The sequence below is a fragment of the Euprymna scolopes genome, chromosome 24 (assembly GCF_053919585.1).
Source record: "Euprymna scolopes isolate OS-2025 chromosome 24, ASM5391958v1, whole genome shotgun sequence".
NCBI classification, from domain to species: domain Eukaryota; kingdom Metazoa; phylum Mollusca; class Cephalopoda; order Sepiida; family Sepiolidae; genus Euprymna; species Euprymna scolopes.
The window spans coordinates 24,345,191-24,369,733 of NC_136505.1; the positions used below are offsets into that span (position 1 = coordinate 24,345,191).

The window sequence follows — 24,543 nt, forward strand, 5'->3', positions numbered from 1 at the left end:
ATTTGTCTTCAAAATAAAAATCTGTTTCTTTGTATCTTATAAAAATTGATGCATTAAAAGTTACAATATTCAAGTTTCAATAACAGTTAAATTTGAATGCAATGAAAATTATCATTTGATTCCAACCAAGGTCATTAGAAGTAGTTATTGATTATGTCCATGAAATAACTGCAAGATATTAGAACAAAAAAAAAAAAAAAAAAAAAGATTTTTTTATTTTTTTTTTTTTATAAATATATTTGATTTCATAAAACGAAAATCAAAGAATTTTTTAAAAATGTGTGTGTGTAGGAGGAGTGAAAGTTTTTTTTTTTTAAATACACACACACATATGAAAGATAGAATACTTACCAATCTTCCTGGACCAATGCCTTGGACACAAACTCGAACATATTTTATTCCAAGATTAACAGCTTTCTGTAGATCATGAAAATAAAATAAGTTTTATTTGCAAACATTCATGAATATGTATATATAAAAAAATCTGTTATAGAACTGCCACATTACATATGTATGCAATTTTTTTTTTTTTTTTACATAATTAAAGTCATTATTTGAATGCTATGGTCCTAGCAAGCAAAGTTGAAACTTCTTCCAATGTCCATCTTTCAAAAGAAGCACTGCATAAAATTGTGGAGAAATCTAGAATCATACTTCTTCTGACCCAGCATCACTTATGTCCAGTGTGGCATGATGATAAATTCTCTGGAAACCTTTAATCAAGATTCTAATTGATCAAGTTTAATTCGATTATAAAACAAATCTGATTGAAATGATTTCAGAACTGGCACACTAAATATTATCTTCATGGTAGATTTAATTTAAAAGGTCATCTTTTGTATTGAGGTGATAGTGAATACTACAGCTTTAATTCGATTGATTAAAAAGTAATTAATATTTAGATGTTTTCTTATTTGGTTAACAATGATGACAACTGAAAATAAAGAACTCGAAATTGAATTACGGTTCTGAATTTTGGAGATGAGGATTATTTATATTCTTTAAACTATTATTCTCATCTCCAGTGTTATTTCCACAACTTTTCAGTCGATGTAATCTCAGAAAGATTCCCAGAATTCGACACGATACACCTGGAGGTTACATTGATCGAAACATGCAGATAACACTCAAGATAGGAAAAATAGTCTGAAGAATCCAAAATAATATGAATAATTAAAACTGAATTGTTTGTTTTTCTGATATAAAAATCAGAGATGGACGAAAAATCATAATTAACTTTGACTTGTGTCAATGATTTGACTTTCATCATGACCTTTCCAAAAATTTAAGTCAAAACAAGAAATGATTTTATGACAACAATTTTATTTTGAAGAATTGGAAAGGTTGTAATGGTACACTTTCATATTTGACTAGCAAGCGTGCCCGGTGTTGCCTGGGTATTTGGAAAAAAAAAAAAGTGTTAGTAGGCAGGCAGGCTTGAACCCATGATGCGGAGACAGAAAAGAAAGTGGAAGAAAATGTGACATCTTATCGCTATGCTATGAAGACATAGGAAGTGAAAAGCGTTCAAATTAAATGATGTGAATCAAAAAGTTGGCTTGAAGTGAATGAGTTAAGAATCACACAGGCGCAGAAATGAAAGTTGGCTGCAGGCCAGTTTTTACCGTATTTTGCTTTCCCACAATGTTGGGGAAAACCAGCTCCCCCTTTTTGGGGGAGCTCTCCAAATGAATAGCAATTGTTTGATGTGAAAGGTTTGCCCAACATTGATCAAAGCTAATTGTGTTTCTGGAGGTCCTGACCAGAAAGCCACTTCGCTCCGATTAGTTTCGCTTTTATGCGAAAAAGACAAACAACACACGAAAGGACAGAATCGAGGGAATTTTTTTAAAAGTCGATCAAAATAAATGTACAGACGACATCCGTTCGCAAATCGTAGATATTATAATCTAAGAAGTATAAGGAGAGTTCTAAATAAATGTAACCCCTTAAAAAAAAAAAAAAAAATAAAAAGCCTTTCGCGGACATACAAAAATATGCGTGCGCCATAAATGACAACTGATGCTAAGGTGTGCTAATTCTTAAACAAGACCCAACCCTATATTGGGGGTCCATAATTAAGGCCCATCTTTTGTGGTAAAAAACAAAGTTTTTCATTACTCAGCCAATCAAAAAAGGCAGGAAAATGCAATGTAAATTGTAATTAGTGAGCAAATATCAATTGAAGTTCCCAATAAAAGAACCAAAATTTGAAGAATTCATCAGACGACCATCAGTCAGTTCAGTGAGGCAGAGAGATTGAGAAAAGGACAGAGTTTGTAACTGATCAAAGACAGAAGTTAAAAAGACTATAAAGAATTCTTTTCCAAATTTAACCATATCTCATGAACAAAAACTCAAAGAAACCAAGACTTAGCACCAGTTAGATTATTCAACATTTTTTTTCTCCAAAATGAGAATATAGCTTTTACTCATTTTGTTACACATTTGCATTCCAATAAGTATTGTTATTGTCCACAGTTTTTCTTGTTTTTGAGTTGTCAACACAGTCACCCTACTCAAGTTTCTGATATGGCTGAATCCACACCAAAGTTCAGCGGATCTTCAGACACAGCATGGGCACGGAGCAATTGACAGAGCAGCTAGTAAGAATGCATGCAATCTTTATAACCTTGGGCTACGTTTAATGCCTAGTCGTCTGGAATACCACACCGAATTACCCCCCCCCCCCGGACCATAATAGTAGATATTGACTTGCTGCTCTGCCCACCTCAGCAAGACGTGACACAAGGTCAGAAAGTGGGGATGTCCAGCCTAGCAAAAATTGCCTGGGCATTCTCATCAGCGTTTCCCAGTAGGGGCACTTCAGGCAACAAGTGATAAACTTGCCGCACTCAAAAGTCGGGTGGCCTAGGTAATATCCAGGTGGCATACCTCAGTGTGACAGATACTGCGTTAGTTCATGTCGGGCTGATTGTCAAGGACGGATTCTTGACTGGTAATTTCTACTAAAGTCTCCAAACAGCCAAAGCAGCAAGGAGACTCATCTTCATCAATATAATGAGGGTAGAGATTTACATGCTGCCCACCTCAACATGATGTGACACAAGGTTGGGGAAGTGAGGATGTTAAACAAGTTCCCCTGAAGGAGAAGCAATCTTGCCTAGCAAAAATTTCCTGGCCACCCCCGTCAGCATTCCCTGATCGGGGCGCTTCAGGCAGTAAGCAAGTGAATCTCCTGGGTAATACCCAGGTGACATATCTCAGTCTGACCAGTACTGAACTGATTGTCAAGAACGGATTTGTGACTGGTACTTTCTATCCAAATCTCCAAGCAACAGAAGCAGCAAGGAGACAACTCCTCATATATATGAGGGTATACAATACTTGACTAGAATAGTATCACCCAATAGCAAAGATGAATTAAAGATGACAAGAAATAATGCCTTCTGCAGAGGAAAGATGTGATTTCAGAGTTTTCCTTCTCTTAGAGTAATTGTCGTACCTACATTACTCATAGGTTAGGTGATGAGAGGTAGTTTTGCACCTTGCCAAAGGGCATTAGAGAAGTTGACCCTGCAAGGATGATTACTACAGAGCCAGTAAAAACTTTGTTACATGAATCAACTAACAGTGACTACCACTAATACTATTAACCACTGTATTCTGAGCATCCAATTATTAAACTTTGGAAAATAAAAGCAGTCATTATTTAATAGAGGATAGCCTGAATGACTGTACAACAATTTGATAGCAGTGTTAAAAGACAGTGTTTAATCAACACAAATTATGGAATTGGATTAATCCAAGCTGTTGCATTCACTTGCACTCACATATAAAATTGTGAAATGTATAGACACTTCTAACAAGAATACTTGATTATAATTGTTTTCATTAGGCATTGCTTTGGCATTCAAGAATTCAAAATTTCAAACCTGAAATTTTCTTACAACCATGTGTATAGCAATAAATCCTGTAAAGATCATTCTTGCTAAAAATCATCTCTAATTCTCTCTTCCCCACATCCACACACGCACACGTATGTGTATATAATATATATTTCAATATATAAATTTACTACTTACGTATAGTATGTGGCAGGTAAGTATAAGAAATACCACCATTGTCATTACTACTACTAATATAGTAATAACACCAAATTATAACCCCTTCTCCTTTATTTTCTTTTCTGTCTTTCATTCTTCCTTTCGACCAATCAAATTAAAGACAGATATAAAGAAGTAAAAAATAAAAAGCGTAAAAGAAAGTAAAGAAGGGACAGTTAAGAAGTGGAGCCGATGAATTCACGTCGCCTTGGTGTAAACACTTCGTAAAGCATTACAAAATGGACCCCGAATCCGACCACTGTTACTTACATATAAACAAATAAAGTTTTCGATTAGATAGCTGTATAGTGCAATACTAGATCTACAGATATTTCTAACACTTACCACTTGTTAGGCTTAGAACTGATTTATAACAAGGCCGATAGCCATTAGTCCCGTGCTCTCGTGTAATGAATGAATGCGTGAATGTAGGATTCACATGAAATGCTTAAAGATAAACTAAAATGACCGAAAAATGGACTGAAATTACTTACATAAATAAAAAGTAAATGACTTAGAATGACTTTAATGAACTTAAGGATGAATTGAATGATCTTAAGAATGACTTGAATGCTTAAAAAAATAACTAGAATCCTTCAAAAACAACTTGAATGATCTGGAGAATGACTTGAATGGCTTTGAGACTGACTGGTTGTAAAGAGGGTGATCATTTTACATTAAATTAATACAGAAAAGTGATCCTCACAAAGTTACAAACATAAGTACAGGATGTAGTAAGAATAGATATTACACTTTGATCTTATCCAAAAGGCTAAGAAAAGGGTATTTATTTTACCCCCCACCGAGCAAATTAGGCACAAGGCCAATTTTTAATGTGAGGAGTGAAGGGGAAATGGGGACCAACTCCCCAGGGAATAGGGGAGCTGGATAGTGACAATTGGTATGAAGGGTTACCCCCACATTGACCAAGGTCTTATATGTGGGGCTGCCCCCACATATGGCCTTTGCTTGCAGTATCTGCTGGAACAGATACTACACTTTTCTTGGCCTTTTGGCAAAGATCAAAGCTTAAAAAGCTAAGAACAGCATCTATTAACAACAGACCTTTGATCTTAACCAAAAAGGCCAAGCACAAAAGTGTTATGGACAGACCGACCGACTTATAGAGTCACTTGCATGCGACTAAAAACTTGTGAACCTTACATTAAACTTTTTGGGATTTTTTTTTTTTACATAGGCATCACCACTTATCAAGGCCCACAGGCCACTCCAGGATAAGGGTTAAAGAGTGTACAGTAGTCAATTGGACAATATAGTAATCGTTAGTAATAGAAATTCAGTAAATTTGTTAACTTAAGTGGAACGGCTCATCAAGAACTTGTTTACGTTGGACTTAAAGGCAACCATATTGTAAAGCAGGCAAACAGAAGACAGTTCCACAGGCATGCAGTTCTAAGAAAGAAACTTTGTTCATGGAATCTACGTTTACGTTTTGGCACAGATAAAGAGTGGGGGGAAATTATTGATAGTGGTTTCAGCTAGATGAGTGTTTCTTGTGAAAGTTTGGTGAGGGGGGAGTGCATAGATTGGAGCTCAGACGAGCACTTGCCATGAAAATAACGATAAAGCAGAGACAGACTCGCAACATCTCTTCTGTGAAAAAGAGGTAGCAGGGAAGAGAAAAGAGCATCCCTTACTAGGCTGGGACTACCATCGCAAAATGTAAACAAACTTTTGTAATGCTGAGCATATAGGTATATGAATAAAATTATTAGGTTTTAAATCTGTAAATAATTAAACATGTATGTTGGTTAAAATTAATTAATTAATAATATTGAAATTTGATGAATGGAAACTAATGTTGGTAGTTTGAAGATGAAGGATACAAAGCTGTTGTGAACCTTACATGAAACTCTGGGACTACTATTGAATATTGGAAATTAAAAAAATAGAGCATGCTGAAAAGCAAACAACCAAAGCTGGGCACTTCTTCGTTCTAATAGTAAAATTCTTAAAGTTGAAAAAAATCAATTTTCATTAAGAAACAATTGTATCCACTTATTTTTTTTTTGCCAATTTCAACTTGGCTTCCGGGCCTTGATAAGTGGTGACTACCTTGTAAAAAAAAACAAACAAACTAAAAACAAAGCTATTTACTTAATTGTCACGTCGTAATTAGTTAAATATTACTGAATTATAACAGAAAACGTGTACTTTGACAAATCTATGATTGTGATATCTGCTATTAATTATAACAAGATGAACATCAGTCACTTCCTGTGACGTCATGCTGTTTATCCATCTGTTATTATAGAAAAGGAACTTTGTGTGCATGTGAGTTATTTCCCATGGACTCGAAAAGCGGTTGGGCTGATTTTTATGAAATACCACACAAAGGTACTTTATGTCTGGCAGTGTTCTTAGACAGGTTTTGTATCGGAATGTTTAAACATAGCCAATCTTTCTAGTTAAAATAAATACTCATGTGAACGTTCTAGTTATTATAAAACGGTTAACAGAAGGCTCCTATGCAGTCACACACACACACACACACACACACACAATGTAGACTTCAGATATATACATATATCTGCCAATGAATGAATAAAATTTTATTTGTATTTTTACTCTTTTTTTATAAGAGTAAATTCATACGTTGATAAAGATAATAAAATTCTATCTCGCTTAAAATTGATTATTAGTTTTATCTTAAAATTAAATTGTTAAAAAATTGTCTCGATTTAGGTAAAAAAACAAAAAAAACAAAGCAAAAAAAAAATTTAAAAAAATGTACCTATCATAATAAATACACATGCATATAACAAATTAGATAGTTTGGCCAAATTTTTTTAAAAGTAATTTTTTTTTTTCTTAAATGGTTATATATATATATATATATATATATATATATTTGTGAATAAATTATTTTACATTAATTTAAAATGAAAAAATCCAATTTAAAAAAAAATAAAATAAAAAACATGTTGATAAACTCAAGTGAAAATTAAATCAAAGAAATGAAGGAAAAAGAGGTAGTGATGCCAATGCATAGGATGAAGATAGTTGAAATTTTTTTAATATTTCTGATAGATAAAAAGATTATATTAGAAGAAAAAAAAACAACAAAACAAAATTATATATAACACACACACACACACACTGACATACAATGTATACATATTGGTTGATAAATTCAGGGAAGACAACTACTAAATAATATTGAAAAGTTGTCTCCCTTTGAAGCGTTTCATACTTTTTATTATTAATTGGCAAATACAACTTTTACTAGTCTGGAATGATATAACGGTGAACAAACTACATACACTGATCCCCCAAAAGAGGAGGTAATGGCTAAGAGGATATAAGAACGAAAAAACATTACCCCCCCCCTTTCATAAGGAGGAATTGATTCCTGGGACTGACAACAGAATTGATAGTACACTATCTCCCTCCTCAACCTCCAAGAAAAATTAAGTTAATCCTGGAAGGATAATATCATGAGGAAAAAACAGACAGAGGAGGTTATGACTGGGAGAAATGTCTTATCAAAAATGAAAATCTACTACAATAACGTCCAACAAAGGGAAATTAAACCTGGAAAGATTCTTTCCCTTTCCTCCAAAAGGAGGTGGTAATGCCTGGGAGGATAGTATTATGATGAATGAACATTTACTACACTACCATCCAAAGGATAGAGTAATGTCTGGTAGGATGGTCTCATAACAATAGAACAAACATTACATTACCACCTTTTCCAAAGGTGGATGTAATATCTGGTAGGATTACACTCCTACCCATTAAAAAAGAGGTAATTTCTGGAAGGACAGTTTTATGACAATACAACATATTACTGTAACCACCTCATTAAAAACAAAAAAACAAACCCAAAAGACAATACAATAATAGATTAAATTAGTTTTAATTCATGTGAAAATGCTTTGTCATAGAACCATTATTTTTATAGTTCCTTGCCCTTTTTGCTAGGATCAAAAATCTTGACTTAGGAAGCCACAGATGAGAGCACCTTTCCTGATTTTGTTCTCCACCCCTTGGTTGTTGAGGGCTGTCGTAGAACAAAGGGTGAATCACATTTCTTCAGAGAGTACCTAACTGCACTGAAAAGGCTTTCTTATTCTTTTAGAAAGGAATTCCACAGTAGAATGATGCAATCATTTGTCAAGTGACATTGGCAACAGATTTAATGTAAATCTACCAGAAAATCAAATCTGTTGCTAAGATTGCTGGAAAAATAGTTATGTCATTCTACCGCTCAAGAAAGTATCTCACTCTCGATGCAATCCTCTATCTGTATACATATGTCCTAAAATAGTAAGAACCAGATACATCCTAAAATCAAGTACTATTGCCACATCTGGGTAGGAGTTGCTTGGAGTAACCTATCCTGTCTTGACCGAGTTAAAACCAGCTTTGAAACCTAATATGTGATACTCTTTTCTCCTCCTTGTACCCTCTTTCCCCACAGAAGAGACATTGCAAGCCTTTATCTGCTCTATCGTTATTTTCATGGCAAGTGCTCATTTAAATTTCAATCTATGTTACCTCCCTGCCAAAGTTTTACAAAAAAAAAAAAAAAAAACTCATCTTGCTACAATGACTATCAATAATTTCTCCACTCTGTGCCTATCTAAACACAAATTCCATGAACCTAGAACTGTTTGCCTGTGGAATTCTGTTCTACTGGCCTACTTTCCAGCTAACTATAACATGATCATCTTCAAGTCCAATGTAAACAAGTTCTTGTTAAGATACTCCCTTAAAAAATCAAATTCTACCCAATTTCCACCACTAACAATTACTACACTGTCGTCTTGGTGACTACAATACATTCATTAACCCTTAACCTCGAGTTGCCTTCAGACCATGATAAGTGGCGACTCACTTGTAAAAAAAAAAAAAAAAAAAGGAAAAGATTATTGCGGAGTGAAACTGACGATTCGTTCATTAAGCAGTTAAGAGTGCTCGGAAGACATTCGCTCCAAATGGAGGTGGGCACCAGTTATTAGTTATCACAACAACCCTCTGTGTACGAAAAGGAGTCAAGTATGAGTATCTGATCCCTGCTTAAGCATGGCGTGTGTCATTTGAAACCTTCTGGTAAGTTTGACCTCTTAACTAATCAATGTATTTATTATACAAAGCAAATATTTAAGACAATAAGGTAAGTTAACCAACACATACAAGATATTAATTCAACCTCAAATGGTTTCTACAAAGTATATGTTTAAATATTTATTTTATTTCTTATTTATTGACATATAGGAATACAGAAGTATTTTTTAAACAGGATTTTCGTCCGCTTCCTGCAACCTTCTTCAATTTATCTGTGTATGTATATATATATATATACACACACACACGTTGATTAAAATTAATTAATTAATAATATTGAAATTTGGTGAATGGAAACTAATGTTGGTAGTTTGAAGATGAATTATACAAAGCTGTTGTGAACCTTACATTAAACTCTTGGACTACTATTGAATACTATATGTGTGTGTATATACACACACACTATATATATATATATATATATATATATATATATATATATATATATGATGAAAATTATAGAGATAATATCCCAATTTGATAACAAGATGAAAAACGAAAAAACTAAAATCATATGTTGATCAACGTTACGTATTCATTTCAAAACTTGCTTGGGATGATCGATTTAAAGAAAATAAAAAAGAAACATAAGTATATTTTCAAATATTTTACTGGTATTTTATTTATTAGTTTAGGCTTATTACACTTGGTATATATCCATTCTGAAAGTGCTCAATACTATATTGCTTATTAGTAGAGCTGATTTGGTGTGTGGTTTATTCAGCTTATAGATAAGTTGAGGTTTCAGTCTGTACTGTGCTATAATAGCAGCTGAGAAAGTCATACAGACCAAAATGTTCATTTATTGATGCAAGCCGAACAAACATTATATATACTACATCGCTTGAGTTTGACATATATATATATAGTGCCATTAATAAAAGCTATATGCTTTTTATAAAGTACTAACCTTCAATAATCACAATTTGAGCCCAGTTGGATTATCAGTTTACAAATTAGTTATTTAAGTGAAGCTACAGTTGGAAATTTAAAAAAAAAAAAAAAAAAAAAAAAAAAAAAAAAAAAAAAACTGAATTTCATGTGTGAATAATGCATTTTTTTTTTTTTCTGAAAGGAAAAAAAACTGTTCAATCAAAACAATGGCTTCCTGAGAATTATTCAGACTGTTTCGTCAGAAAGAAGGGTTAAGCGATAGCATGCTGACTGTAAGCATAGTCGTACAGGTCGCCGAAATTAGATAATTGTCCCGGAAAACATTGAAAAGTTCAAACTTGTTTGATACAGGTTGTTAATTAAACCAACAGTGTATTCACCATTTTGCATGAACCACGAGAAAGCTGTATTCAAAGTGGGTGTTGCATTTGTTTGTAGTTAATCAAAAACAACAATTAAGAGCAATGTGTGCAACTGTTTCAATGTTAATCTCTTCTTTCTAGTTATAAAACAGTATTTTCGAAATGTATATATATATATATATATATATGAAGTGTTTTTATCATTTTATTCTCAACTCCATAAAACTGTTATATTGTTCACATCATTTTTATAATCTAAATATTAATTTACTATTTACTTGCCAATAAGTTCAGGGTCACCAAAAAAAAAACAAAAAAAAAAAACAAAAAAAAAAAAAACATCATTACAAACATTAATCAGAAACGAATTACCTCCCTTTATAGTCGCTCTTTATTAGAAATCATTAAAACTATTTCCTCTTCAAAAAAACAAACAAAAAAAAACATGGCTGTCTGTTTACAGTTTCGAATTAGCTATTTTATTTTATGATTAAAAAAAAAAAAAAGTAATGGGAGCAAGTATTTTTTTTATTATAGTTTCTTTTTAAAATTAAAAAAAAATATGAAAGTGAATTGACAACTGTTCCTTTATAATTTATACAAAAAAATTATTAAAAAAAATTTAAACAATGTGTTGTGTGTAGAATTTTCATTGAAAAAAATCTAATTTAAAAAAACAATTTGCTAAAAAATTCGTTGTTATTTGTTTGATTTTATTTTTTATTCATTTTATTTATAATGTATTTTAAAAATTTTCAACTAATGTGGAATTTCCATGGGTTCTGTTAGTCATGGTTATTAACTTAATTTATTTGCTGTAAATGTTGAGTGAAATTGATTTCTATTATATAATGCTTACCTCTCCAGCAGCAACTCCAGTTGCCTGACCAGCAATATTGGTTCCTTTGCGTGCATTACGAAATCCTTCAGAACCCTTAATGAATAAAATAATTAAAAAAAAAATTTTTAAATAAAAAAAAACTAGAATCATAATAAATCATAAAAATCCTTATTAAAAAAGGAACATAGTTGTGAACAGATTTTATAATTGGAATATAATAGGAAAAAATCAGTTTTTTTTAAAATAGATGTCATAATTGCAAAATTATTGGAGAAAAAAAAAAAAAAGGAAATAAAATTCTAGAATTCAGGGCTTTTAGAACCAGTTTTATCATTAACTATTTAAAAAAATTAAATGTAGACAACAAAAATTATACACTATTTAACCTATTTATGCATGATGACCAACTGGTTGTATATCGTCATAATCATTTCCAGGCACCAAAACTAATATATAAGAACTCTTGAAGAAAAAAAAAAAAAAACTAAAATCAGAATGAATAAAAATCCCGATTTAAAAAAGTATGAATAAATTTTATAATTGAAAACGTAATAGAAAAAAAAATCAGTTTGCATCAAATTATAAAAGTTTCAAAATAGATATTATATGATGATTGTAAAGTTAAAAAAAAAAGAAAAAAAAAAAAAGAATAGAATTCATTGTTTTTAGAGAGATATTTAACAAGTTTTATCATTCAATATTCTGTTAAAAAAATATTAAATATCATTATTATTCAACATGATCAAACTAACTGTGCAGGCGCCAAGAATAATAAATATTAGAGTATATTTGTCTTTCTTAAAGATTTCAACACAAATTAATGAATGATAACAATTCTTTTTTTTAAATAATCAAAATTAAAACTTACTGCAGTTTTACCCAAAACAGCTTTACCTAAAAAACAAAAAAAAAGAAATAGGTTTATATTAGTAGTCTAAAAAATACATTTCAGATTCAAATCAAGTTGATAATTAAATCCATAATAAAAAAAACAATAAAATAAAGGAGAAATCATATGTATTGACTGTACATAGCTAGGTGACTATTATATATCACAACATCATTGAAGCCAGTTCACTTTCTCTGGGATAAGATTCGATTTCTGGAACACCAATTTCAAGGCATGGAATAAAATACTCTTTCTGAACATCTTTTACTTCTTGATATAACCCAGTTTTACTATCAACTCTTTTTCGCTTGTAAAAAAGGTATCATCTAATTGTCACATGACATCACAGTCACAGGTATTCCTATTCAACTTTTTATCTCACACATATTACAACTCTTCCTTGCTATCAGGTTGACAAGAAAGTTCTTGTGGTTTCTTTTTTTAAAAAATTTTTTTTTATTACATTTTCACCCCAAACAAGGCACATTGCCACTTTGATGTAGGGGGCTACTATTAGGGACAGGCTACAGGGGTACTAGGTGGGGAGTTGGGCAGCAAGATGTCAGTTCACGTTACACTTGAACTTCTGCATGTCAGTACAGTTGGGGGAGCAGGAACCCGGAAGGGAATTACAAAGTCTAGCGGTTCTGGGGAAGAAACTACTGGAGTAGAAGGCTCTCTTACATCTAGGGATCTCAACTGTGAAGGGGTGGGATTTTGCTACTTGTCGGGTTTGTCGGGAGTATTTACGTAGAGGGGGTGCAAGTGCTTGCAGTTCGAACATTTACTGTTAAAGTACTTGTAGAAAAGGTAGAGGGATGCTACATTTCGTCGTTGGGACAGAGGCTGAAGCTTGGATGACAGTTCAGAACTTATTAAGTTGCCGACTCTCTTTTGAACCTTGTCTAGGAGTGAGAGACTAGTAGCAGATGCACTGGCCCAAATATGACAACAATACTCCATACATGGGCGAATGGTGGCCTTAAAGAGGTACAGGATACTTTCGAGCGTTAGTAGCTTTCTAGCACGGTAGAGAGAACCTACCTTTTTCGCAACGGTCCTGGCAATGCTCTCAATGTAATTGTTCCAACTCATGTTTTCTGTGAACTTTAGGCCGAGAAGTTTAAAAGATGTGTTTATAGATAAAGAGTCTTTCTAACTTTTAAATTCAGATTAACATATCTTGGCCCAGACAAATTTTATTGATCGAAATAAACACCATCAGAATTAACACACTTTTTCCAATGCAAAACAAGTGCATTAATGTCAGTAATGTAAAAATCTTATGTTCTGGTGGTGGTGAAGTCACTGAAGGCGTTTTTGATATTGCTTAGGTTTTTGAAACATTTCTCATACAGAAAGTTGTCGGTTGCCCACACCGAGGATTGAACCTTGAACTTTGCGAATTACTTATGATATCTATCCAGTAATGGCTAACAGAATAAGAGCATGATACTTTTATGAAGTAAATAAAGGGTCCTGTTTCCAATTCCCTACAGATTCCTGAGTTCGACAAAATACACCTGAAGAAGGTCAGAGGTTACATCGGCTTGAAACATTGTTTTCACAATGTTTCACCTGATGTAAAACCCTGCCACTCATTATGAGAACAGTAATCAGCAGCATCCAAATAATACGAATAAGAGGTTCCATTCGAAATTCTTTGCAGATTCTTGAGTTCGACAAGATGCACCTCAAGAAGATCGGAGATTACATTGGCCGAAACGCTATGATAATAATATGCAGGATAAGAACAGTAATCGAAATAATACAAATTTTTCTATAATCGACAAACGAGAGAAAAGATTTTATTATTTTAGGTAATTAAAAAAAATACAATTTTTATTGTTTCAGTGCAAAGAAACAGTTCAGGTGTAAACTTTGAATGTTCATATTTACTTTATAATTTCTATTTTACACTAGCAGGGGCGCCCAACACTGCCAGTCATAAAATATGCTTAAATATATTTTAATTTGTGTAGCTTTTGCATTTTATTATATCAGCCAGGCTGCATACACTTCAGCCAGGTTTTCCTTAATCTAGTGCCTGCGATACCCAGGTGTGTTATGGAATTGATGGGACACTAGAGTCAGAAAGTGAGATTGAAGAGCCAGTGCCATTGAATAGAGTCACTCTGGTCTACAAAAATGCTTGAACAGCCCCCAGTAGGTTGGTTGTTTTTGTTTTACGGCATATCAACCCTCTTCAGGTTATTTAATGTGAATCCTGTGATTTTGAAGAACAGAGTATATTTTTTTTTTTTTTAAGTTGGTTTCTATTTAACCCATAGTTAGGACCCTAACAGGTACTGCCAGTCCAGGTCAGAGTGGACCTGGGAGTAATGGCAATTAAAGGGTGGCTCTACACTTCCCGAAGCTCGCAAGCTGGGGTCTCACCATCGGATATAGTTTAAGGTCATATTCAGGACCAGCCCCCGGTAGGGGCACCTCAGACGATTAGCAATAAACTAACCTATTATCATAGAGAGAAGGCAGAGTTGATAAAAGATTACAGCGAGCTATTTAGTCTATATACTGTCCATTCATTCAGGTTCTGTTAAGTTCATCGACCAATCATCGTTTTTTTTTATATAAAATCATATTTTGGAGTTACTGTTATCATGTACAGGGTGGAATAATAAAATTGTCACCCTGAAGAAAACAACACTACAGCTTTACTTTAAAACTTTTCTTGAAAAAAATCAATTCAGATAACTTGATTACGCAGTACAGCTGAAATCTATTCAATGTAGCCGCCTTCAGCCTCAATCACTGTCTCAATATGAGAACAAGCGCTGGCAGGAGCTAGGCGAATACTCGGTGGATGGCAGTGATCAGGCTGAATTTGATGCTGTGAGAAGTCATGTTGGTGATACTCGACATATGACACAACAAAGTAGTCCAGCGAGTTCAGGTCAGGGGAGGAGGGGGGCCTGTGAGAGAAGGGAACAAAGTTGATGTGCTGACGGTTATATCTCATAGGTGAATCTCTTGACAAGTGAATCTCTTGACAAAGGCTTCCTTTCTAGGGCAATTGCTCTTGACATATCAAAGGCCTTTAATAAGGTATGGCATAAGGACCTACTTCACAAGATTTCCAGCTACGGTATAACTGGAAATGTTTTCTCAATCATTAAATCATTTCTCTCCGATAGGTTCATAAGAGTAGTGGTTGATGGGCAGAAATCAAAGGCCCACAGTATTAATGCTGGAGTCCCTCAGTGGGTCCATCCTGGGCCCAACTCTCTTCCTGATCTACATCAATGATCTCCCAAAACACATACTTAAATCATTCGTTGACATCTATGCTGATGACACGACCATCTATGGCAACACATCAAAGGCTGTAAATGACAAAGTTCTCTGATTCTCTCTCTTCTGATCTTGAGGGCGTGGTACAGTGGGGGAAGAGGTGGCTGGTCACTTTTAATGCATCTAAAACCAAGCTTCTATCTTTACATCATCAACGCTCCGATCCCCATCTGGCATCAATTGAAATGGATGACTCTTGTCTTGGGGAGGCTCCATGTTTTGACAAGCTTCTGGGTTTGACCTTTACTCCTGATCTGAAATGGAACACGTACATCAAGTCTGTTGCCAAGGTTGCTGGAAAGATGGTGGGATCCTTCTACCACTCCAGAAGATATCTCACTACTGATGCAATTCTCTATCTGTATAAAAGCCAAGTACGTCCAGGGATGGAGTACTGCTACCACATCTGGGCAGGAGCTGTTAAAAACAGCCTATCCTGCCTTGACAGAGTACAAAATAAACTTTGTGGCTTAGTGGGGGGGGTTCCCTTTTCTCTTCCCTGCAACCTCTCTCCCACAGAAAAGACGTTGCAAGCCTTTCTTTGTTTTATCGTTATTTCCATGGCAAGTGCTCGTCTGAGCTCCAATCTCTGGTCCCCCCTCGCCAATCTTTCACGAGAAACACCCGTCTGGCTGAAACTACTGTCAATAATTTTCCCCACTCTTTAACTGTGCCTAAATCAAAATGTAGATTCCATGAGCAAAGCTTCTTTCTCAGAAGTGCACGACTGTGGAACTCTCTTCTGTTTGCCTGTTTCCTACCTGACTACAACTTGGATGTCTTCAAGTTCAACATAAACAAATTCCTGACAAACCACCCCCTTTAGTAAAACACTATCAAATCTCCAATACTAATGATTACTACAATACTATCTCATTGATTACTGTACACGCAATAACCCTTATCCCTTAGTGGCCTCCGAGCCTTGATAAGTGGTGACTCCCATGTAAAAAAAAAAAAAAAAAAAAAAAAAAAAAAAAAGTGGTGCATTTCCGATCTCGCTCGTTGAACATTGTGTCACTTTCAGACATGATCATGATAGAAAGCTCCTATCGCTCTTGGGATTTGTACACAACTGGTCAACTAGTAGATGGTCTGCAACAAAATAAATAAAAAAAGAAAACCTGTTTTTATCAAACGGAAATGGAATCATGTCGTCTTTTCTATGGCAACAGTTTTATCATTCCATCCTGGTTAATGACATATTTAATCATTTTTCCTCATTATGGATTACATAAGTGGCAAATTCACAAACTTGGTCCCATTAAGGGCTACACTCCAAAATTCTTATATTTGCTGTATCAGCTGGGCATGCAAGAACAGTAATATTAGTGAATAAATTTCAATTTTAGGTGAATTATAAAGTATGTGTGTCAGCTATAATTTTTCCTTTCAATTATCCAATACATATGGACACTAAATTATGAAGGTTTCTCTGGTAAAAAGGAGTTATTTTGGTCAAATTCTGAACAATATTACGCTGTTGCAATGCAATATTATCTTTTAGATTTGTGACTTAGCTATTTTCATTTAAACTAATAATAAGCTTTAAAATGCATAAATATTATAATCATAAACAACTTCCAGAATTTTAAGAGACCCATAAAAATTTTAAAAAACCCAACAAATCCATTTAATCAATTAACATGTTATTCCAAACTGAAGTACAAATTTCCCAATGCTAAAACAACAACACAGTCATCATAATGTGAAACTGTTTGGAAATTTGAATTAATTAAAATAAAATTAAATGAATTAAAGAGTAAATTTAACATCTCAGCAGACAGAGAATCATTACTTCAACTCGTATAAGAATAACTAAGAAACCATATTTACCTTGGTGGTCAGTGATTGTAATTAAGGTGTTATTCCTAGTAGCTTTTATACAAGCAATGTGTAATTGTGTATAAGGCACTCCTTCATACAGTGTTGTGTAGGTCTCAGCAGTAGGAAAAACAGAAGATCTAAAATAAAAAGGAAGTTAGATTTCAGAATTTCTTTTACATGATGATTGCTAATTTATATTATTCAAACTACTATTCTCATGTTTGCTATTTCAAAACGTTTCGACTAATGTCTCTTCAGACCTACTTCATATACATCTTTTCAAATTTTGGTTTGGTTTGGTTTTACGGCATATCAACCCTTTTCAGGTTATTTAATGTCGAATCCAGTTATTTTAGAAATAGTATTCATGTTGCATCCAATTATCTTATAGAAGTTTTTTATTCTTCAAGCTCTTCAATCGCTAATTTGTAGTGTTTGGTTTAGTTGTTTTATAGTGGATGTTATCGTTTTTGTTTCCTGCCCTGCAGAACATGAATCAGTTTTGCAATGAGAGAAGGAAAAGGATTACAGTATTAATGTTTGGTACATTTCAAGTTAGGAAACCAGTCAGGAAGTGGAGGAGAAAGAAAGAGAAAGAGAAAATGGAAAGAAGGAAAAGGAAGAAAAAGGTGGATTGTTGTTTTTGGTTTTGGTTTTGCAGAACATAATTAAGTTTTGCAAAAGAAAGAAGAAAAACAAAAAGCATCAATGTTAAGTGCATTTCATCTCGAGAAGCCAATATCTTCAGATAACCTGATCTGGCAGCACCAGTCAAATTTTGGAATATACAGAGAATTATCAACTGAACCTTCTATTTTATTTAGGAAAGTTGATTGTTCTTATTCCATCAACCATGACTGGGTAGCAGGGCTTATTATTATAACTATTGTTGGTTATTATCGCCTATAATAAGGATTGAACCTTCAACTTCCAGAAAACTTTCACTTGGAACTAATTGTTAATTCATCACATCGAACTATGGTGCAATAGATTAACAATCAGTTCTGATTGACAGTCTTTTGGAGGTTGAAGGTTCAATCCTTACTCCAAGCGATAACTGAGAATACCATAATAATTAACACGTCTAACCAGTCATGGCTGAGGGAACGAGAACAATCTACTTTTGTGGTTAGATAAAGGATTCAGTCAAAATTTCACATAGGTTATGGAGTTTGAAAAGATGTAAGTGAAGAAGGTCGAAGGTTACATCAGCAGAAACGTTGTGAAAATAACAGCAAAAATGAAAATAGTAATTTGAAAAATCCAAACAATACAAAAAGGGAAGTTTTTATCCAATGAACAAGATTTTTATATTTCTAAACGAACACAGAAAAGTTAAAGAACTAAACAGCAAATCAATAATATTTTAATATTTTTAGACCCAAAATAAAAAATGTCACAAATTCCTAAGAAAGTGTAATAACAGTGTGGAAATTTGTGATTTTAAAAATAAAAAGCATATCGATATGACTTGGGTGCATCAGCTTGAATCAAATATATATATAAAACTGGAGTTCCTTCAGCTATAATCAAAATCGAAACTTAAGAATTCTTGGTAAAATTATTTATGACAAGAAATGGAAGTCCATAACAATTAAACGACAGTTACTCAGATGTAAATTATTATATTAATATTACTACTACTACTAATTTAAAAAAAAAAAAAAAAGTGAGTATAATTTCATTGAATTTTGCGCAAAGAGCCCTTGGGATGCCAAATGAAATTTAGAATACTAACAATGCTGCTTACATCTCCATTCCCTAAAAACTATACTAAAAGCTTCATTTTTATTTGGCTAACGAAAGCTAAAAATTAAACTTACAGTAAATCAACTGGTTCATCCAAGTCTTGTTGAAAAGTTTCTTCTTTCACGTTCATTGCTACAAATTTCTTTAGTGGATGGTCTTTGTCTAAGACCCTCAATGGCGCACTTACATGGAGTGCTTTGCTTGTAGAGCAAGATCCTAAAGCTGCTGGTAGAAAAGAAAGAAAAAAAAATATCAAAATGATAAACATTTGAAGATATTGCATAATTCATACAACTCAATATTTCATTATGATCTTTTTTTTTAATACGAGTCCTTGCCTGTTAAATGTTTCATTTTTTATTAACTATATTTATCCACCATGTGAAGAGAAGAGTTAATGAGAGATAGATTGTAATGGTGAATAACTATGAGTTAAATGAAAATCTCTACATAGCACTTACTCAAAATAGGCAACCTAGAAAACAACTATGATTCCCTCTTTATCAGAAATTTTCTGGGACAGAGCCTCTTTCCTGTGGAACACGTTACAGTGGAACTGCTTCTCTGCTGATTACAACTTTGTCACCTTCAAAACCAATGTCAATGAATTATCATTATGGGCCACTCCATAAGCAATCAAATGCAGTTCATACTATTGATCAGTACTCCCATAATTTTCCTCATCTTTCATCATACCCATTTCATTAAAATGGTTGAATCATTCTACTTCTATCTCACTTCCGACGCAATACTCTATCTGTAGAAATATGTCTTAAGATCAAATGCTGTTGTCACATCTAGGGAAGAACTGCTCAGAGCACCCTTTCCAGGATACAAAACCGACAGGTCGCCTGTTCTTGTAAATAAGTAAAAATGAGATAGAATAGTCCGAGAATTCGAACCTGGGAAGCTAGGTTTGGAATTAAGATTCAGGAGAATTCTGATCGAGAGTTTAAAATAAATAAGCAGATGTTTGTTGAAAAAGGAATTTGATGATTCAATTCTGTTTATTGAAAAAGGAATTTTAAACGAAATAGGAAAATGTTAAACATATTTGAAAGTAGGTTAGGCCGAAATAGGTTAGAGAACTCTTGTTGCAGACATGTGAGGAACAGTTCAAGTTTTAGACAATGTGAGGTATGTCAGGCCACGGGATCGATATGCACGTTGTTCGGTCATACAATGACGTCATGGCTAAGAGATGAGTTGTCAATAGAGTTTTAGTGAGACAAAGTCAGAGAGAGTCGAGTCAGTGCAGAGTCAGAGGTCGGACAGACAGAGCTGACATTCACCTTTGGAAGCGAAGGTGTAGAAGAAGGAAATCATGTAAGACACCTTGATGTGAAATCATTGACTGGTCAAAGAAATAAAGGACGTCATCATATTTTGTAACAGCTGTCTTGTGTTGTGTCATTCAACAAAGGTATTTATAAGAACTTGTGTTCCACTCATCTGTATAATGAACTTTGTGTATAAAATTTGTATAAGTAATGTGTCTATCATCTTAAGAATGTTTCCCCCTCAGCTATTATAAGTAATGCCTGGTTCATTCTTTATGATAAAAGAACTGAGAATCATCATCTCAAAAATATATGTGTTAAAGAAAGATAATGTTTATAGAAACACTCCCAGAACTGTCAGAACTGTATAAATGTACATCTCTCTTCTATCTATATATCTATCCTCCTCTCATTGTGTATTACATGTTCCTGTCTCTCCTTTAAAATGTACCCTGTCTCTATCTCACTAATATGAACACTAAGACGAACACGCAACAACAAATATATAATTTGTCATCTATAATAAGACAACTATGTAACAATAAAAGAGATGTTGCGAGCCTATCTCTATCGTTATTTTAATGGCAGATGCTCAACTGAGGTTCACACTGTGGTTTCCCCTTCTATAAACCATTCGCGGCAAACTCGACTAGCTACGACTGCTACCAGCAATTTCCCTTATTCTCTATCTGTGCCTAAAACTAAATGAAAATTTCATGAGCAGAGTTTCTTTCCTAGAACTGCTTATCTGCAGAACAAGATACAGCAGAGTTGCTTCCCAGCTGACTACAACAGGCATTTTCAAGTCCAACTTAACAGTATCTTAATGAGTTGCCTTATAAAATAAATTAACTTATCCAATTTTCACCATCATAGTACCCATTAGCCCTTATCCTTGAGTGGCCCTCAGGCCTTGATAAGCTGATAAGCAGTGACTATATGGTAAAAAAAAATAAAAATTTAACCTTTATTCTCGACTCGCTCTTGGCCTTGATGAGTGGTGACCCAACTAGTAGGAAAAACTTTGTTATTTTTACCCCCATTCCCAATACTTATGTACAGAACAGTTAATTATTTTCTAGTAAATTAAATATTTGTTATAATTTTGCAAAGGTAGTTAAAAAACGTGTACTTACTTGAAGGTAAGGCAAGATTTTTTATGACTGAGTAGGAACATTGCCGCCGGGCAGTTTGAACCAAAGTATTAAACATAGTTTTGCCTAGAGAAAAAAAAAAAAAAAAAGAAAAAATGTTATTAGAAATAATTTGATAATTTAGGTCTCATTTAACTGGAGTCAAACAAAAGGCAGATAATATTTTTCTTTCAAGTCATATTATGGTCTTGAACTTTTTGATTATTTTTCATTGTCATTTGAAGGAATCATGGAGATATGCACATTGTCCAATCCAAACACAAAAAAAAAAAAAAAAAAAAAAAATTTCAATATGGTGAAAATTGGATATTGTTAGGGATTAGCCTGCGTGTTTGGAGGTGTGTGTTGAGGAAAAGAAAAAAAAAAAAAGTGGTAGCAGGCAGACAAGCTTGAACCCGTACCGCGAAGGAGGAAAAGAACGTGGAAAAAAAAAAAAGAAAAAAAGCCTGACATCTTTGCCGTTGCGTCCATCGCCAAACTGGAAGTGGTAAAGGTTCAAATTAAGGCTAGACAATTGAAATGAGTGGATGACTTTCGAAAATATCGGTGAAAAAACGACCCCTCCTTGTAGAAAAGTGCCTAGTCAAGGGTGAAGGAATTAATGTTTTTAGTCAATTTTTTTATATTTGTCGTCCGAAGGATCAAGCTTCAAAACGATACCTATCTCGTGAAAATCTGTTGCTTCTGTCGAAAGTTTTAGGCAGGCATACATACATACATACATACATACATACAGGTGAGATTTATATTATAGATGCGACGGGCCAATGGCAACTTATGTTAAGAATAAGTAGGTTTGAAACTTTTTAAAGATCATGTCAAGTAGGTCATATGGTTATCGTACTTGATTCACTGTGTTTAGGTTTTAATTTTGATCTTAGCTTGAGTTCTTTTTTCTACTTACAAGAAATTAAGTGTTTAGAAAAAAGAACATACTTGCATGATAATGTTTAAGTTTCTTTTACTTAATTTTTTTAAAAGGAATTTAACATTACATTTAATACCTATGGTGTTTTTTTTTTTATATAATAAATAAGCATTCTACATTAATTAAAATATAATATTATGTAGATTTTACGACCGGTCAACACCGAGCAGCCTATTAGTTTAACATAAAAGGATTATTTTACATGAAATTAATATATGAATCTGATCCCCCACTCTATAATAATTTTTTTATTTTTCAAATTTTTCAGAGTATTCCAAAGTAACAATAAGTAGAATCTCATCGTGGTGAGGGTGTGGGGGTGTGAAACTATTGACTGATATGTTTTAACTTCATTTTTTTTACGTCTAAATTCATTAAATTCCATTAAAATTTGCTTTTTTGTGTAAAAATAATGTATAACGTGTTTGGTCTGAGAAATGAACAAGAATAAACATGGCTGTCAACAAGAGAAAGATCTCAAGTGTGTATTTGGAAGGAAGCAGGAACTCATTCTTTGATAAAAGTAGTTTCTACTTTTTCATACACGTATTGTGAATCGCTTGAAGTATGATGTAAAACAGACAAAATGAGAAACAATGAAAGAGAAAAATACAGGACCCCCCCCCCCAAATAGAGAAAGAAAGTAGTTAAACCTAAGGATTCTAACCAATTTTTTTATAAAAAGATGCTGCATGTAGTCCATTTGGACCTTGCCCCTTATCCATGTCTAATGACCAAAGCTGCTTTTCAAACTCGGTCTGAGTGATGGTGAATGGTTGCATTAGTAGTGCTATCACGTGTAGTGTTGCAAGTTATTTTTGATAGTCGTCTTTGAAAAATATTTGAAAAAAAAAAAAAAAAAAAAAAAAAAAATCAGCAAAGACAAAACTTCTGGTCTGGACGATCATTTTTGTCCTTCAGAATTACATAAAGTTACAATTTAGTTGTTCAATATAATACTTGATAAAAAAAAAGAGTTCAACAAACGACTATCTGAATGGTTAAGGGATTACAAAATAGTCTCATGACAACAGAACAGATATTACATACCCCCCCCCTCCCTCAAAGAAAGATGTAATACCATCTTAAAAAAGGAGGTAATTCCTGGGAGAATGAGCTTTTGATAACAGAAGAGATACTTCATTATCCACTGCCATTAAAAGATAATACAATCTATTTATATATCTATAAAACTGAAAATGTCAATTTTCGGTTTACAAATTTGAGATTTGACAATGCATTTAACAGGTCAACCAATATCTATGAAACAGGCCTAAAAAAATAGTGGATTCAAAAATATCGATATCAAATATAAGCAATAAAACACCAATAACTATAATAAAATTAAAAATAGAAGAAAAAGAACTATAATTTGGTATACGGCCCCATACAATCAAATGTTAAAAACAAAACTTGGCAAAAAATTTCTAAATCTTATTGAAAAACACTTTCCCGCAACCAACCCCTTACACAAAATTTTCAATAAAAATACTTTAAAGTTATCCTACAGCTGTTGCAAAAATTTAGAGATGATAATTAAAGCACATAATAACAAAATATTAAATAAAAACAATGTAAACAAAAACAAAATAAACAATAAAAAAAGTAGACACTATGACAAAAATAAAACTAACACTAGCAGAAATAATAATAATGATAATAATAAACCAACCCCGGACAAGAAAAAAACCATACAAGAAATAAAAATACTAATAACGAACAAGATAAATGCAACTGTAGACACCACACATTTTGCCCACTTCAAAATACATGTCTAACCAAAAGCGTAGTTTACCAGGCCACAATATTTGCGAAAGAAAACCCGAATAACAAGAAATATTACGTAGGTATGACTTCCTTAGATTTCAAAACTCGATATTATGACCACAAAAGTACGTTCAACAATAAAAAACACCGTATGAAAACAACGCTAGCAAATAAATACTGGGAACTCAAGGAAAGCGGACATTCGCCGGTAGTCGAATGGAAAATAATAAGACAAGCTACCACGTGTAGGGACCTAGACGATTCATGTAGATTATGCCTTCATGAAAAATTTGCTATCCTGTACTTTAAAGAACCCCAATATCTATGAAACTGTAGAAGAGAAATAGCAAACAACTGTGTTCACAAGATAAAATTTACTCTA

At 33.3% G+C, this 24,543-nt stretch overlaps 1 protein-coding gene across 8 annotated transcripts in view; it reads right to left on the reverse strand.

The window, feature by feature from the left end:
* The window catches only part of LOC145246631 (small ribosomal subunit protein uS11-like), a 143,015-nt gene that overhangs the window by 108,347 nt on the left and 10,125 nt on the right, over positions 1–24,543 (reverse strand). For 5 of the 8 annotated variants that reach the window (XM_080108308.1, XM_080108307.1, XM_080108305.1 and 2 more), the window contains exons 2-7: positions 21,449–21,532; positions 19,107–19,257; positions 17,293–17,420; positions 12,124–12,149; positions 11,274–11,348; positions 352–417 (exon numbers count right to left, since the gene is read on the reverse strand). In XM_080108308.1, coding sequence (XP_079964434.1) covers positions 352–417; positions 11,274–11,348; positions 12,124–12,149; positions 17,293–17,420; positions 19,107–19,257; positions 21,449–21,532 — 530 coding nt within the window. The remainder of the gene's footprint in view (positions 1–351; positions 418–11,273; positions 11,349–12,123; positions 12,150–17,292; positions 17,421–19,106; positions 19,258–21,448; positions 21,533–24,543) is intronic. The other 3 variants (XM_080108311.1, XM_080108309.1, XM_080108312.1) reach the window with 1 other exon arrangement.